We start from the raw sequence: 13552 nt of genomic DNA, 5'->3' as shown, positions 1-13552 counted from the left end.
CCCCCGCCCTCCAGAAATCCTCAACCCTTTTTCAGTAGCGGGGATTTATTTGTCTTTTCTTACAGTGAGTGATAACATGTTATCGTACTAACTAGAGACAGTATTGAGATCGTGTTCTCTCTCTGTTTTATGGAAATGAAATGTGAAAAAGACGCGTTTCCGCTGTGAAAATTGAGCTTTTAATTTAGACACCGGCCAAGATTATGAAGTGTACGTGGAGTCGTAGTCGTGTGTATTTCGCTCGTGTGCGCTGAATAAACTCACGTGCGTATGGATTCAGACGGAAGGAGAGACAGGTGGGACTGGGACAGCCCGCATTGCAGAGCTCAGCTGGACGAGGTCTTCTTCCGCAAAAATGACTACATCCAGACGGGCAGCCCGGAGCACAGGGAGTTCTGGGCTTTCTTTGACCGCTTCCAGAGGTTTAAAACAAAGAAGGACATGTGTGGGTCGGTCGGAGCCAGGGGGAGAAATGGTGACAGGGACGAAGAAAGAAAAGTCAAGGGAAAGACTGCAAAGGTAGATCTGGGCCTTCCTGTGGAGTATGATGCTCGCTACCGGATCAACGTGTCAGTGTGTACAAGAGATATTGAGGAGCGAGTAGGTAAGTCAGAGCACAGAAGCAGGCAGAGATCTTCAGGACCAGGGGATCAGGAGATCTCGGATTGCCGCCTGGCTCTACTTCACTTTCTGGACTTCAACCAGAGGCAGAGTTTTGGCAAACTGGCCAAGCTTCGCCGGGAACAGAAGAACCTGCCCATCTTTCAGTATCAAGACAAAATAGTGGAGCTGGTGCGAAGACACCCCGTGGTTGTAGTGGCTGGTGACACGGGCTGTGGGAAATCCACCCAAGTACCTCAGTATCTCCTGTCAGCCGGATTCGACTACATTGCCTGCACACAGCCTCGACGAATTGCCTGCATCTCCCTCGCAAAGAGAGTCAGCTTTGAGAGTCTGAATCAGTATGGATCAAAGGTTTGTTAGTAAATGTTGGAACACCAACCAGATCACAGACATGTCATGCACTCATACCATAACCGTAGATTTCTGTTTCAGGTTGGATTCCAAATCCGCTTTGAGACGACACGGACCATAGCCACAAAACTGCTGTTCCTCACCGAGGGGTTGCTCCTGCGACAGATCCAGCAGGACAGGACTTTGGCTCAGTACCAGGTAGTGATCGTGGATGAGGTCCACGAGAGACACCTTCACTGTGACTTCCTTCTTGGGGTCCTGCGCACTCTGGTCGCCGAACGGCCAGACCTGCGTCTCATCCTGATGTCGGCCACCATCAACATCAAACTTTTCTCCCACTATTTCAGTAGTGCTCCTGTGCTGCAGGTGCCAGGCAGGCTGTTTCCTATACAGGTGAGCAGAAGGACGAGGATGAGAGCGATGTAAATAACAGGGTTAATAAATGTATGGCACCATTTTAAGATGGTACCCTGACTGATGGAGGCACCAAAATTGCCACAATTACTTCAGGTAAAGCAGTCAAATTTAGTTCACTCTTTGAAAGAATTTACATAGGGAGTCAAAATGACATCACTTTTTTGTTTGATTTAGGCTTGGGAGTTTATTAGTTGGTCTTAAAGGTCTAGTGTGTAAAAATCACAAGTGAAATTACTTTCATGTGGCAGAAATTGAAGTTTAAAACTATTATACTTTTTATATATAGATAGATAAATATATGTATATGTACATAAATGTAAATGTATGTAAATAGTATATATGTATATGTATATATATGTATATAAATGTAAATGTATGTAAATATTATATATATATATATATACACTATTTTTTAACAATAGCCCACATTGGACAAACTTATTTTTTAGTTTTGATGCCAGCTGAAGGCTACATAGTCTCATTTGTTGGCCAACATGAGAAAATTATGAATTGTGAAAAGTTGCATTATAGTGTTTTTAATTTATTAAATCATATTTTTTGCACTGCATCCAACATGTCCTCTTTTTTTCTCCCTTTTCTTAGGTGATTTACAAGCCCATTCCACCTGAAGAACAGGCCTCACGTTCTGAGAAACTGGATCCCAGACCGTACCTGCGCATCCTGCAGGGCATTGACCAACGTTACCCGCCAGAGGAGCGCGGCGACCTGCTCCTCTTCTTAAGTGGCGTGGCAGAGATTTCTACCATCCAGGAAGCGTGTCAGGTTTATGCCACACACACACAACGCTGGATAGTGTTGCCGCTTCACAGCACGCTCTCTCTGGCTCAGCAGGATAAGGCACGATAAGATTTGTTTGCATTACAGTTCACATATACAGCAACATTTGCTATTGGTTCTTAATTGTTTGTTGTGGTTTTTTGATTCAGGTATTTGACATCTCTCCTCCCGGGGTGAGAAAGTGTATCATCTCTACCAATATTGCCGAAACCTCAGTGACAATCGATGGTGTTCGCTTTGTTGTCGACTCAGGTATAAAACTAGCACATTCACAGCTGAGAATTAACCATAAGAGCTTATCATAAAATTGTAATTTCATTAACTTGAACAGCAACAATATAAGTAGATTTTGATTTGTTCTTTTCTAGGAAAGGTTAAAGAAATGAGTTTTGATCCTAAGGCCAAAATGCAGCGTCTGCAGGAGTTCTGGATCAGCAGAGCCAGTTCTGAGCAGAGGAAAGGTCGAGCCGGTCGCACGGGTCCTGGAGTGTGTTACCGTCTTTATGCTGAGTCAGACTATGACGCCTTTGCACCTTATCCCGTTCCTGAAATCCACAGAGTGGCTCTGGACTCCCTCATTCTCCAGGTCTCTGGGACAGCAATTCATTTTCAATTCAATATCTACCTCTGTAGTTAAATTCTAAAATGATTTGATCTTGTATTGCTCTTGCAGATGAAGAGCATGGGTCTCGGAGATCCGATGTCTTTTGTCTTCATTGATCCACCCCCAGCTGCTAGTATTCAGACTGCAGTAACTTATCTGAAAGAGCAGGGGGCGCTTGACAGTCATGGTGAACTGACTTCTATTGGGACGTTGCTGTCACAGCTTCCTGTGGATGTGGTCATAGGTAAGATTCACTGTGACAAAACCATTTATCCTGTTTGTTTATTCATAATTTATTTATTTATCTTTTTTTTTTTAAACAACAAAACATTTACTGAGGTGCATTTTGAGTGATTTAGTGAAGCTCATTTATTAGGCTTGTTCTCTTTCAATCATTGGTTTCACTTACAATTGCAGTTTTAACCTGCCAGCTTGTGGTTTAAAGGGATAGTTCAGGTTTTTTGAAGTGTGATTGTGTGAAGTATTGATATATTATCAAGATGCTGTATGTGCCATCGTGTGCTGCCATTTTGGTGCACCCACCTGAGATCCAGACACTCACTTCCAGCACCAGAGTCAATAGAGAAAATCAGCATGTTTACATCATGGCAGACAGAGGTTGTTAATCCACTGCTGCCTCAACTTTAGGTTCAAATATGTAATCGTGTGACTTTCATGGTTTACAAAATTACCAATTGACACACTCCTGTGTGAGTTTTCTCTATGAACTTCAGCCATGTTATCAGTTAGAGCAAGTGTCCGTGTCCCATGGGAAAACCTGAACTATCCCTTTCAAACTGGTATTGACAACCTTTTCAATCATTAATTTCATTATTCCTTGTTTAAAACACTACAGAGAAGAGGATTCCCCTCAATATCTACATACAGGCATATTTGTATTGACAACACCATTTCTGAGGAAAATCACCTGTGTCCTCACTGCTGTCTTTTTTGGACAGATACTAAACAAGAACAGCTTGGGATATAAACGTTGACTGTTGCCCCTCTAAATGTGTCTGTTTGTGTTCATGCAGGGAAGATGCTGGTCCTGGGCTCTTTGTTTAACCTTGTGGAGCCTGTGTTGACTGTGGCAGCAGCCCTCAGCGTTCAGTCACCGTTCCTGCGCAGCTCACAGAACAATCCAGACTGCGCCACTGCCCGCCAGCCCCTGCACAGCAACCAGGGAGACCCCTTTACCCTGCTCAATACCTTTAATGCCTGGGTGGAGGTCAGCAAAGGAAACGTAAAGTGGCTTTTTTAATGTCAGCATAGTAAACACAATAACGGCTCATTCTTTGAAAACAACAGGTAAAGGGGGAACGAGGAGGAGGCTCAAGGAAATGGTGCCGGAGGAGGGGCTTGGAGGAGCAGCGCCTGTATGAGATGGTCAACCTACGCAGACAGTTCAGGGTACAGACACAGCAGTTCACACTTTCATAGTAAAGCAAAGTAAAGCAAGTGTGAGGAGATAACTCCTCCTCCTATAACATTTGTGACCATTTTACTGACATTTTAATTTACAAGAGATACATCAATCAAAATTGAATTTTATGCATGTGTTATTTAACAAATCTAAAGTAAAAGACTGGAAGACAATTCAGCAAAATGTATTGGGTGACCCAAAAAATATCTCCCATGACACATCTGTGCGTCTTGACCGAGTCCCTGGTAATGATTGTGTTAGAAAATAGTGGCTGAGAATGTGTGGGAAAAATTACAATTTACAATGGAGAAAAGATTCTATAGGCGTGTGGAAAATATGTCTTGATGACACACAGGAGCCATCGTTAATATAACTCCTCCTTTAACAGTGTGATGAAATAAAAACTCTCAGTGACATTTATCCGCACTTTACCCGTTCACTTGTGTGCAACTGCACCTGCTCCTAATCTACTGCGTTCTGCCACTTAATTTAAAATTCCTAAAGATGAGGAAATGAAGTAGAGAAGAAGAACAGACTCTGCTGTGATGCTGATAGAGAAAGAATGATTTGAAACCTTATTTTAAAACACTTGGCGACTTTTGTATTCATCCAAATTTGGCGAGGTGATTTGTAAGTAACAAAGTCAGAATAGATATCTTTATCACTTTACTTAGACAAGAGTTTTTTTTTATTTTTCAACATCTTCCTTTGTGGTGAACAGGACTTGCTGAAGAGCCACAGCCTGCTGGAGTCGGAGAAAAATGCTGCCTCTGATGGCGATCGTGGGCAGCGCAGGATGAGGCTCACCGAGAGGAAGAAGCTGCATCAGCTGAAGAGAGATCACGAGCAGCAAGAGGGCAGCAAACGTAAGGTCCTAAAGCTGGAGGAGGGCCACGACGGAGACATGTCTTCAGGATCAGACACAGAGGAAACGAGCCGGCGCAAGAAGGACAAGGACGGGCCAGGACAGAATATGGACATTCAGGTTGTACAACAACATTAAAGAGTTGAATGAAATAGAAAGACTGATTCACTGTGTCCTGTCTAGACTGAGAAATGTCATGTGGGTTCTGGCAACATCACATCATATTATCTTTGTATGAAGAGTAAAATAGTTGGTTTTTTTTGTGTCATATTTGAGATACTGACCTTGATGATGATGTTTGGTCTGCAACAGGAAGTGAAGTTCAAGTTGCGTCACAACATATCTGAGCTGCAGGAGGCCGTCACCGTCAGTCAGGACATGTCCTCGCGCCACCAGGCCTTACTTAAGCTGCTGCTGTGCCGAGGACTCTACCCTCAGCTGGCGGTGCCCGACGAACACAACACCAACCGCAAGGACTCAGACCAGGTCAGGCTTCCTGCTGCACCTCTCACTGTATCGTCAAAGGTTTTAAAAGCAATCGTAAATGATGAAGATATGAGTCAAAAAACATGTATGTAAATATGGATTTTTTTAACAATTCTGCCTGTTGCTGCTTCTTCCAGAGACGATAAGGGTCAAATCCATGTGTGGTTAAAGCAGTTTTTTTTCAGTAGTGATGAAGAAGTTTGATTTCCTTTGACTTTGTGCAGGTGTTTCACACAAAGAATAAGCAGGGTGTGGTGATCCATCCAACCAGTGTGTTTGCCAGCGACCCAGAGGTCCTACTTGTCCCAGATGATGGTGTCAGCGAATTGGGTAACACCTCATTATTACTTCTTGTAACCGTGGCACCCATTTCATTCCCCTTGTTTGGTATCACAGCTACTTTTGGAAAGATGTGAAACCTTTATGATAACACTTAAAATAAAACAGATAAGTTACTTTCTCAACATTTATGCCAATTTCCCAAACCATTTTCCCCTCTCTGCAGGGTCTGATCGTAGGGACAGCAGCAAACATCAGCTGCTCGCTTTCGTCACTCTGCTCGAGACCAACAAGCCATATTTGTCCAACTGTGTGCGAGTTCCAGCGCTGCAGGTTAGTACCAGATGAGGGACATTTCTGTTTCTGTCCCTTTTAATTTATCCTGGATTAAAACCCCTCATCTTTTACCAGAATTCACAGTTTCTTTCTGCCTCTGCTTGCTCACCAGGCCCTGCTGCTGGTTGCCAACTCCATGGACAGCAACGCCGACTGTGCACGTCTCGTGATGGACGGCTGGCTGGAGGTGGAGCTGAGGCAGCCTGAGGAGGCATCGAAGCTGCTCTCCACGGCGCTCTCTCTCCGGGGTGAGTGGGAGCGCCTCCTGCTGGCCCAACTTGGACAGAGCACAGAGATGAGATCAGCAGCCCAGGGCGTGTCCCGTAAAACCATGGAGAAGCTGAGCGATCGTCTGGTCCGCTTCCTGCTCTACACTGAGGTACCAACACTCTCGATGGCTCAAATTTCTCATTAGAGCACAGATACCAGACACATCAACTGACAAGTTCTTTCAGTGAAAAACAGTGTAGGGTAAATTTAAATGCAGTTTTTTCTTACTTAAAATATGTTTTAAACTAGGGCTGAAACAATTACTCGATTACTAAATTAAACATCAATTATTTTGATAGTCAATTTATCAGTTTGAATGTTTTTTTTTCTTACAGAATTAAAACAAGTTTTTTGATTTTTTTAGCTTCTTTAATGTCATTATATTCTGGTTTATTTGTTCCATATAACAAAGAAATTATTCAAACTGAATAATTTTACAAGACGGAGAGCATCATCATTTCCAGGTTTGGTAAACACTGATAAACATTTTCTGACATTTTATGGACCAAGCAATTGCTCCATTATATAAGCGATTAGGAATGTAATCGTTTATTGCTGCCCTATTGTAAACATTTAATAAATACATATATGACAAATAAAAATAACACATTGATTGCACCACACAGGCTATTGTAGCCATTCACAATGGATGCTGTTCTTTTCCTCTACAGCAACTCAAAATAAACTATGATTGTTGGATTATGTTAATAGTTATCAGCGGTTATAGTTCAACAAGGGTTAGTTAAGTGGAATTGTTAATGGTGGGTCTAATATTTATTTTATACTCTCATTATACCTGCACTTATAACTCATAAGGTGTGATCTGTGTGTGTGTGTGTGTTAGTAGTTGTTTACTCCTCGCTGTAAAGATAACTTTTATCATCTTCCATAACAACCGGTTAACAACATCCTGTGTTGGGTGTCGCGCTCTCACAAAACTCTAACTCTCATCCATTTTGTCTTATTTAACATTCTACTCCCTGTTTCTTTTCACGTCTCCTCTTTCTTCCAGGTCAGTTACAGCCTGCGGCGACTCACAGCTTTCCAGACCCAGAACCTCTACATCGGGCCTCAGCCTGAGTCTGAGCTGTTTCAGGGCAAACCTCCTGATCTGAACTCACTGTTTCCAGGAGCAGAGGTCAAGCCACACCCCATCAAAGGAGGCCTGCGTGTCACCAGCTTCTTCACCTACAACTGTCTGGCTGTGAGTCTGTCCCTAAAGTGATGGAATTTTGAACTATAACCCACATATTCATGAAAATATCATCTATACGGAAGGTGTGAAAACACATTAAAATGAAACACTTGGTGCTGGGCAGGATTCATAAAATGATAAACCTTAGAACTTAGCATCATTGAAATAGTCTCTATCCTTCAGTTTTCTGCAGACAAAAACTCAAAAACAGGTACTTATTGTCCTTTTTCCTCAATCCTTAAACATCACCATGAACACGTTCTTCAGAAGTCTTGAATTTAATTTGGTTTTCATCGTAGAAGACTATTCAGACTAAGAGACTAAAGAGATCAGCTTCCTAATGCCTGAAATGAAACAGGGAGTTTGTGAATAAATAAAACAGAAATTGATCTTTTAAAAGGTTTACAGTGTAGTTTTAGTTGTGTGTAGGGCTAAGGATGATTTTTTTATAATCATTTATTCTGATTAGTTGTCGATCCTTAAAATGTCAGAAAATGTTAAAAATTGTTGATTTGTGTTTCTCAGACCTGTCACATAAATGTCTTGTTCTGTCCTCAAACCAAATGACTGCATTTGTTTGTTGTATGGAGCAAAGAAAGCAGAAAATAGTCACATTTTACAAGCTGAGAAATCAGAGAGCTTGTTTTAATATCCGTAAAAACCATTAAAAACCGATTTAGTAATCGATTTATAATTAATCGTTCAGTAAGAAGTCAAACGTGTTCAAGTGAATAAGGAGTAATTTGTCCTCCATCCTTGTGTTTTCCCTTTGCAGGACTCCAAGGATTTGTACAGTGAGTGTTTACGCACTTTCTGGAGTTGTCCCAACTGTGACCTTTACATGCCTCTAACTCCACTGGAGCGCATGCAGCACGAGGCCTCCTGCAGGCCAGCCGGAGAACAGCAGCAGACGGGGGAAGGTCAGGAGGTTTTTTCTTTTAAATCAGAATTAACTTGCACAAAATGATCACATGAACACCAACCGAGGGTGTGTGTTGTGTTTTTCAGAGCCTGCAGAGGGAAAGCCCGGCCCGTCGTCGGTGTCCAGTCTCAGCAGAGTTTACCACTGTGACGTCTGTAACAAAGACCTGACCCTCACCTCCACTGAGATCCTCAAACACAAAAGGCAGCACAAGTAGCTCACACCACTACACGACCACAGTTCTGCTGAGGATAAACTGAATTTTTTTTTTTTTTAAATAGCATTTGTGACACTCGCTCTTTCTTCTGTACTTATAAAACATTCAATTAAATTGCTGTCCCCTGCCCCTGGTGGTCACTGGATATATTTCCTGTTGCTTCCTGCTTGGCAATAATCAAAAAGTAAACAAGACAAGTGATGGAACAAGAGACTGTTTTTTTAAAATATAGAGTGAGGGTTTAATAATGATACAAACCCACGATATGTAACACCTCAAAGCAGCACATTGGCACAAAGTCAGAAGTAAGACAGCACGGAAGATAAAAACCTGTCTCCAAAAAATAAAGAATCAGAATAAATATCTCAATAAATAAATAAACAGGTAATATCTCATTAATTACTTTGAAACTAATAAATACGTACAGTTGGAAAATATGCACATTGGCAGAAATCAATAACGGAAAAAAAAGGAAATAGTACTGAATACAGAGTTACTTAGAAATCATAAGTTATTGATTACTCAAATCAAAAGGCACATTTATTAAGATGTAAGGATGGGGCCTGCAGTTGTGATCACATGACTGTCAGTGCTGTACTCTAACACCATTTCTGGACCAGGAGTAGCAAACTGTGTGCAATGGCTTTACTAGTTCTGTGTGTCTGCACCATCGAGTGAACGTGTGAATCTGTGTGTGTGTGTGTGTGTGTGTGTGTGTGAACGTGAACGTCTATGCAGTGCAGATCTGTGTGATTATCGCGTGTGTGTGTGAGAGACGTGGGGTTAACGTAGGATCAGGTGATGGCAGTCGAGTGACTGAGTTTGTGTTTCCTGTCCTTGTGACTGGATTTTTTGTTTGTTTTTTTTTAGGTTTTTTTAAGACGTTGGACCAACATTGTTGGCAGGCTGGCCTAGTACACAAGTGCTGAGTGTCCCATAGCGCAAAAAAGTCAAGGGTGGTGTTGATCAGCAGTTGTGTTTTCTCCACCTGTTCACTCACTTTAAGTCACTTTGGATAAAAGTTCTTGGCGAAACCTAAAAACGGAAATAATCTGGCGAAGCTTCTGAAGTGGTTCATTCTGCCTGTGACTTCAAGATCCTCCATTTGAGATATGAGATTATTGTAATAACTAGTAAACACTGGTTCCCCCTATGATTACCACTTAATTATTTGTACTAAAGGACAATGCCTTTTGGAATTAAAAGAGAAATTCCCCCCACAGATTCTTCTTATTCTTATTATGTCATCTGTCAGTGATGCTCAGTGCATTTCATTAGTTATTTTGTGGCAGTAAGTCATCATTTTATTCCTTTTTTACTCAATAAAGCTTGTTGCGTTCTACATTAACAAAGTGTCACCGATAACGACCGTTCTAACGATCGATTCTGGTCCTTTTAAGGAAAAAACTTTCTTTTTTCTCTTGTTGCAATTTGGTCAAACTTCCCCTCTTAAAGGTCCAGTGTGTAATATGTAGGGAGGGTTTGAATATATACGACCCATAAGGATGTTGTGGGTTTTCATAGCCTTGTAATATTCCTTTTTTAAATGTACCTGAGGCAAAGGCGCTCACTTTCTTGTCTCTGCAGACGCCCGAATGGACGCGCGCTTGGCCGTTTAAAGCAGAAGCTTTTATATGCAAACGAGGAAGAAGAGGGAAACAAGTCGGGAGAGAGGAGAGCGTTGTAAAAGACTGTTTACATCCTTTCTGGTACGTGAAGGCCACTGTAGTATCCTGGTACACTTTGGAGAGGGAGGGGTGAGCATTTAATCTTTAGACCATTAGATGCCAATATTATTTTACACATTGGACCTTTAAAAAAATAATAAAGAGTACAGTAGGCAGGAGTTTTTTTAGAATATTTCCATGGAAATCATTTAACTTGATGTAAATTTACACGTGTGCACTTTCTCTGACCTCTGTTTACGGCCTTTGCTAAATCTGACCTGTTACAGGAGACGTTGACCGATCACAGGGCAAAACCAAGAGAGAGGCACACTGAATGGCTCTTCTACTTTAGCTACTCTGTATATTCATTAGCAACACCAGCGAGTTCTTATCCACGCACGGAAATAGAACCTTCTCTGTACGATATTTTTCTTTTTTGTTCTTAAAAAGACAGCATTGTTTCAATAAATGTCTCCATACACACACACACACAAAACCCTCCAAAACGACTCTAAATGCAGTAGCACCGTGGGTTCTCAAACTGTGATACGAGCTTCCTGTCTTGGTACTGGAGTGGAGTTGAGTAATTTTGTCTAGAGTGTGTGGAAAATGAAACGTATACTAATAAAACCTTGCTCCATCTTAATCTAATGTCACCATACCACGTGAGGAAGAGGAAGATGATGAGAGAGTTAATTATCTTACTGGGAATAAATCTGCCTCCTGTGAAGAGGCCGTCGCTGAATTCACAACACTGTATTTTAAAGTTGGCGATAATGGTGTCACTTTCGAGCGCTCCATGTTTTCTCAGGTACAACAAGTTTGAGAACCAGTGCTGTAGTATATATGCCAGGACTGTAAGTGGCGCTGTAAGGAGAAGAAGATGTGTGCGCATGTGCATGAAGCTTGTCCACTGTCCACTCCAGTCTTCAAACACAAGAAGACAAAAGATGGTGACGGCGGATGCAAGAGGTGAGGCTGTGACATTAACTGTTTTCCACAAATAGCATTTTCCGGCTCCCAAAAATACTCGTTCACTGGGGATGGAAAAGAAACGAAATGTTACAAAATTTTGCTGAGAAAAATGAAGGGGGGCTGATGCCGATAAAAACCAAATCTGATTTAAACCTGGGATTAAGTAGGTTTTATATCATGGGGTTCTCAAGCCTGGTCCTGGGGAGTCACATGTTCTAGAAGTTTCCTCGCTCCAACACACCTGAATCAAATAAACGGGTCGTTATCAGGCTTCCGCAGTACTTGCTAATTAGCTGAGCATTTGAATCAGGTGTGCTGGAGCAGGGGAATATCTAAAACATGCAGGGAAGTGGTTTTCCCGGGACCAGGAACACTGATTTATCAATAATATACTGCATAAAGAAGCATCTTTATGTAGTATGAAACAACTAATAGTGTTTCTACTGTACATGTGATGCTAGTCCAGTACAGAGGACTTTCCCAGACAGGCTGTACGAGTCACATTTCATACCTTTGGTCTGACATTTGGTCTGAATTTTTAATACTGTGCAGAGGAAACAATCCTGCCTACTGTAGCTTTAACTAGACTGATTGGAGTTCAGAAAAATACTCCTCCCATGTGCAAAATCGACAAAGAAATGCGAATGACATCACCAGAAGTGTTTTCACAAAAATGACTTGGGGGGGAATTTTTTCTGTGTCCAACTGTACATTAAGAAAACAAAAACAAAATAAAAACCCACATTAGTATTTAGCACCCACAGAGTGTCGGGGTGGGAGGGGTGGAGGATTGTTTTTCGGCCACTTCACAGACTGTTGAAAGGCAGTGGGGAAAAGTTTGGGGGGTTTTGGGCGTAAAGTAGCAGCTTTTAAAGACAAAAACAAACTTCATACTTAAAGCAACATTCAGCAAACAAAGACCTTCCCTCTATTTACCTTTTTTCTTCCTTTTTTTTAAAAGTGATGTGTCTCTTTTTCTTATCACAGGGTCAACAGTCTACAGCACACACTCGTCGGTGTCGCACACACGTTTATGTTCCTATTCATCTTTTCTGCTCGATATGGAAACACAACAACACACTACAGTATTCAGTTCTCAATTTCTACTTCAGGTTTCTTGTTTGTTTTTTTTAACGTGACTGGTACAAAAATACTTTTTTCATTGCACTTAATTCTTGTTGTTAAGTTTTATGTCTTTTTGGTGGTGTCGCATTCAAAGGCCCTGACACATGTCTGGATTAGTTTGCATGGATTGTTGTTTCTTTGGGGGACGGACTGTTTGCTCGTTAGGTAGAATAATACACTCATTCAGAGGCCTCACTTTTAAGCAGCACCTTGACTGATTCAACAAGTACAATGTTTCTATTAATAATGTAGAAAATAGAAGGAAAAATAATTTGTATGGAGCGCCAAGTTGCTCATGTTCAACATTTTGCCTCATTTTACCCCCAAACAATGCCAAAATGAGCTTTAGTTAACTTTATTTAAGCCAAAGGTCACAAACTCATAAATTGATTTAGTTATTTTTTTTAAATAATAGATTCATTTTGCATCATAAATACATTTTTATCGTGAAATATATCTTGTTTCATGTCAACACAGACACTTTTATTTTGAAATTCTGGCCCCTACCGACCAGACTAGATGCTCGGTGGCCCCCAAGGTCATTTGAGTTTGAGGCCCCTGATTTAAGCCACTTTTAACTAGATTTAACTAAATTCTTAACATAGTTTAAATCTAAATGTAGAATTCAAAGATTAGAATCTAAATGTTTAGAAAACATGTTTAGAATACCGCATGGCTCACAGCTCACCTCATGTCCACTGCTCACAGTGGGCGTGGCCTGAGAGGATAATACTGGAGCATAAGGCTCATTTAATTTAGATTGAAACACTAGAAGTACTTTTCCTATTTGATTATGTTTTTATGTTATTCGTGTTTTTAAGTTTCAGTGAGTTTAAGTAAATCTGGTTTAAACAGTGATTGGAGTTAAATGTGCAACTTTACAAACATCATTTGAAATAATCTTCTTGCATTTGGTTACAAAGGACCATTAACGAATCACACTTTGACTTTTAAGTCTCTGTGGTTGTCATTGCAACTTCCCTTAACAATAATTGTCC

At 41.1% G+C, this 13552-nt stretch overlaps 1 protein-coding gene across 1 annotated transcript; it reads left to right on the top strand.

Annotated features, from left to right (window-relative positions):
* Positions 1 to 7: 7 nt before the first annotated feature.
* On the top strand, positions 8 to 10007 carry dhx34 (DEAH (Asp-Glu-Ala-His) box polypeptide 34). Its single transcript, XM_044032099.1, has 16 exons — positions 8 to 975; positions 1057 to 1368; positions 1996 to 2250; positions 2340 to 2442; positions 2559 to 2776; positions 2864 to 3038; positions 3829 to 4022; positions 4103 to 4204; positions 4939 to 5202; positions 5395 to 5568; positions 5793 to 5898; positions 6074 to 6180; positions 6296 to 6562; positions 7466 to 7657; positions 8424 to 8568; positions 8657 to 10007. The coding sequence occupies exons 1-16, from the start codon at positions 271 to 273 to the stop codon at positions 8785 to 8787; spliced, it is 3450 nt and encodes a 1149-aa protein (XP_043888034.1). The 5' UTR covers positions 8 to 270; the 3' UTR covers positions 8788 to 10007.
* The last annotated feature ends 3545 nt before the right edge of the window (positions 10008 to 13552 follow it).

Source organism: Solea senegalensis, linkage group LG8 (genome assembly GCF_019176455.1).
Source record: "Solea senegalensis isolate Sse05_10M linkage group LG8, IFAPA_SoseM_1, whole genome shotgun sequence".
In the NCBI taxonomy this organism is placed as follows: domain Eukaryota; kingdom Metazoa; phylum Chordata; class Actinopteri; order Pleuronectiformes; family Soleidae; genus Solea; species Solea senegalensis.
Note: the sequence above shows the minus strand (reverse complement) of the source record. Positions and strands in the feature narration are given on the sequence as shown.

What these genes read in the sequence shown, in the direction of transcription:
- dhx34 (XM_044032099.1), top strand. Translation starts at nt 271, where the DNA reads ATGGATTCAGACGGAAGGAGAGACAGGTGGGACTGGGACAGCCCGCAT. An exon ending in ACCTACGCAGACAGTTCAGG is followed by an intron (nt 4,205 to 4,938) that starts GTACAGACACAG and finishes TGTGGTGAACAG; the next exon opens with GACTTGCTGAAGAGCCACAG. An exon ending in TGATGGTGTCAGCGAATTGG is followed by an intron (nt 5,899 to 6,073) that starts GTAACACCTCAT and finishes CCCTCTCTGCAG; the next exon opens with GGTCTGATCGTAGGGACAGC.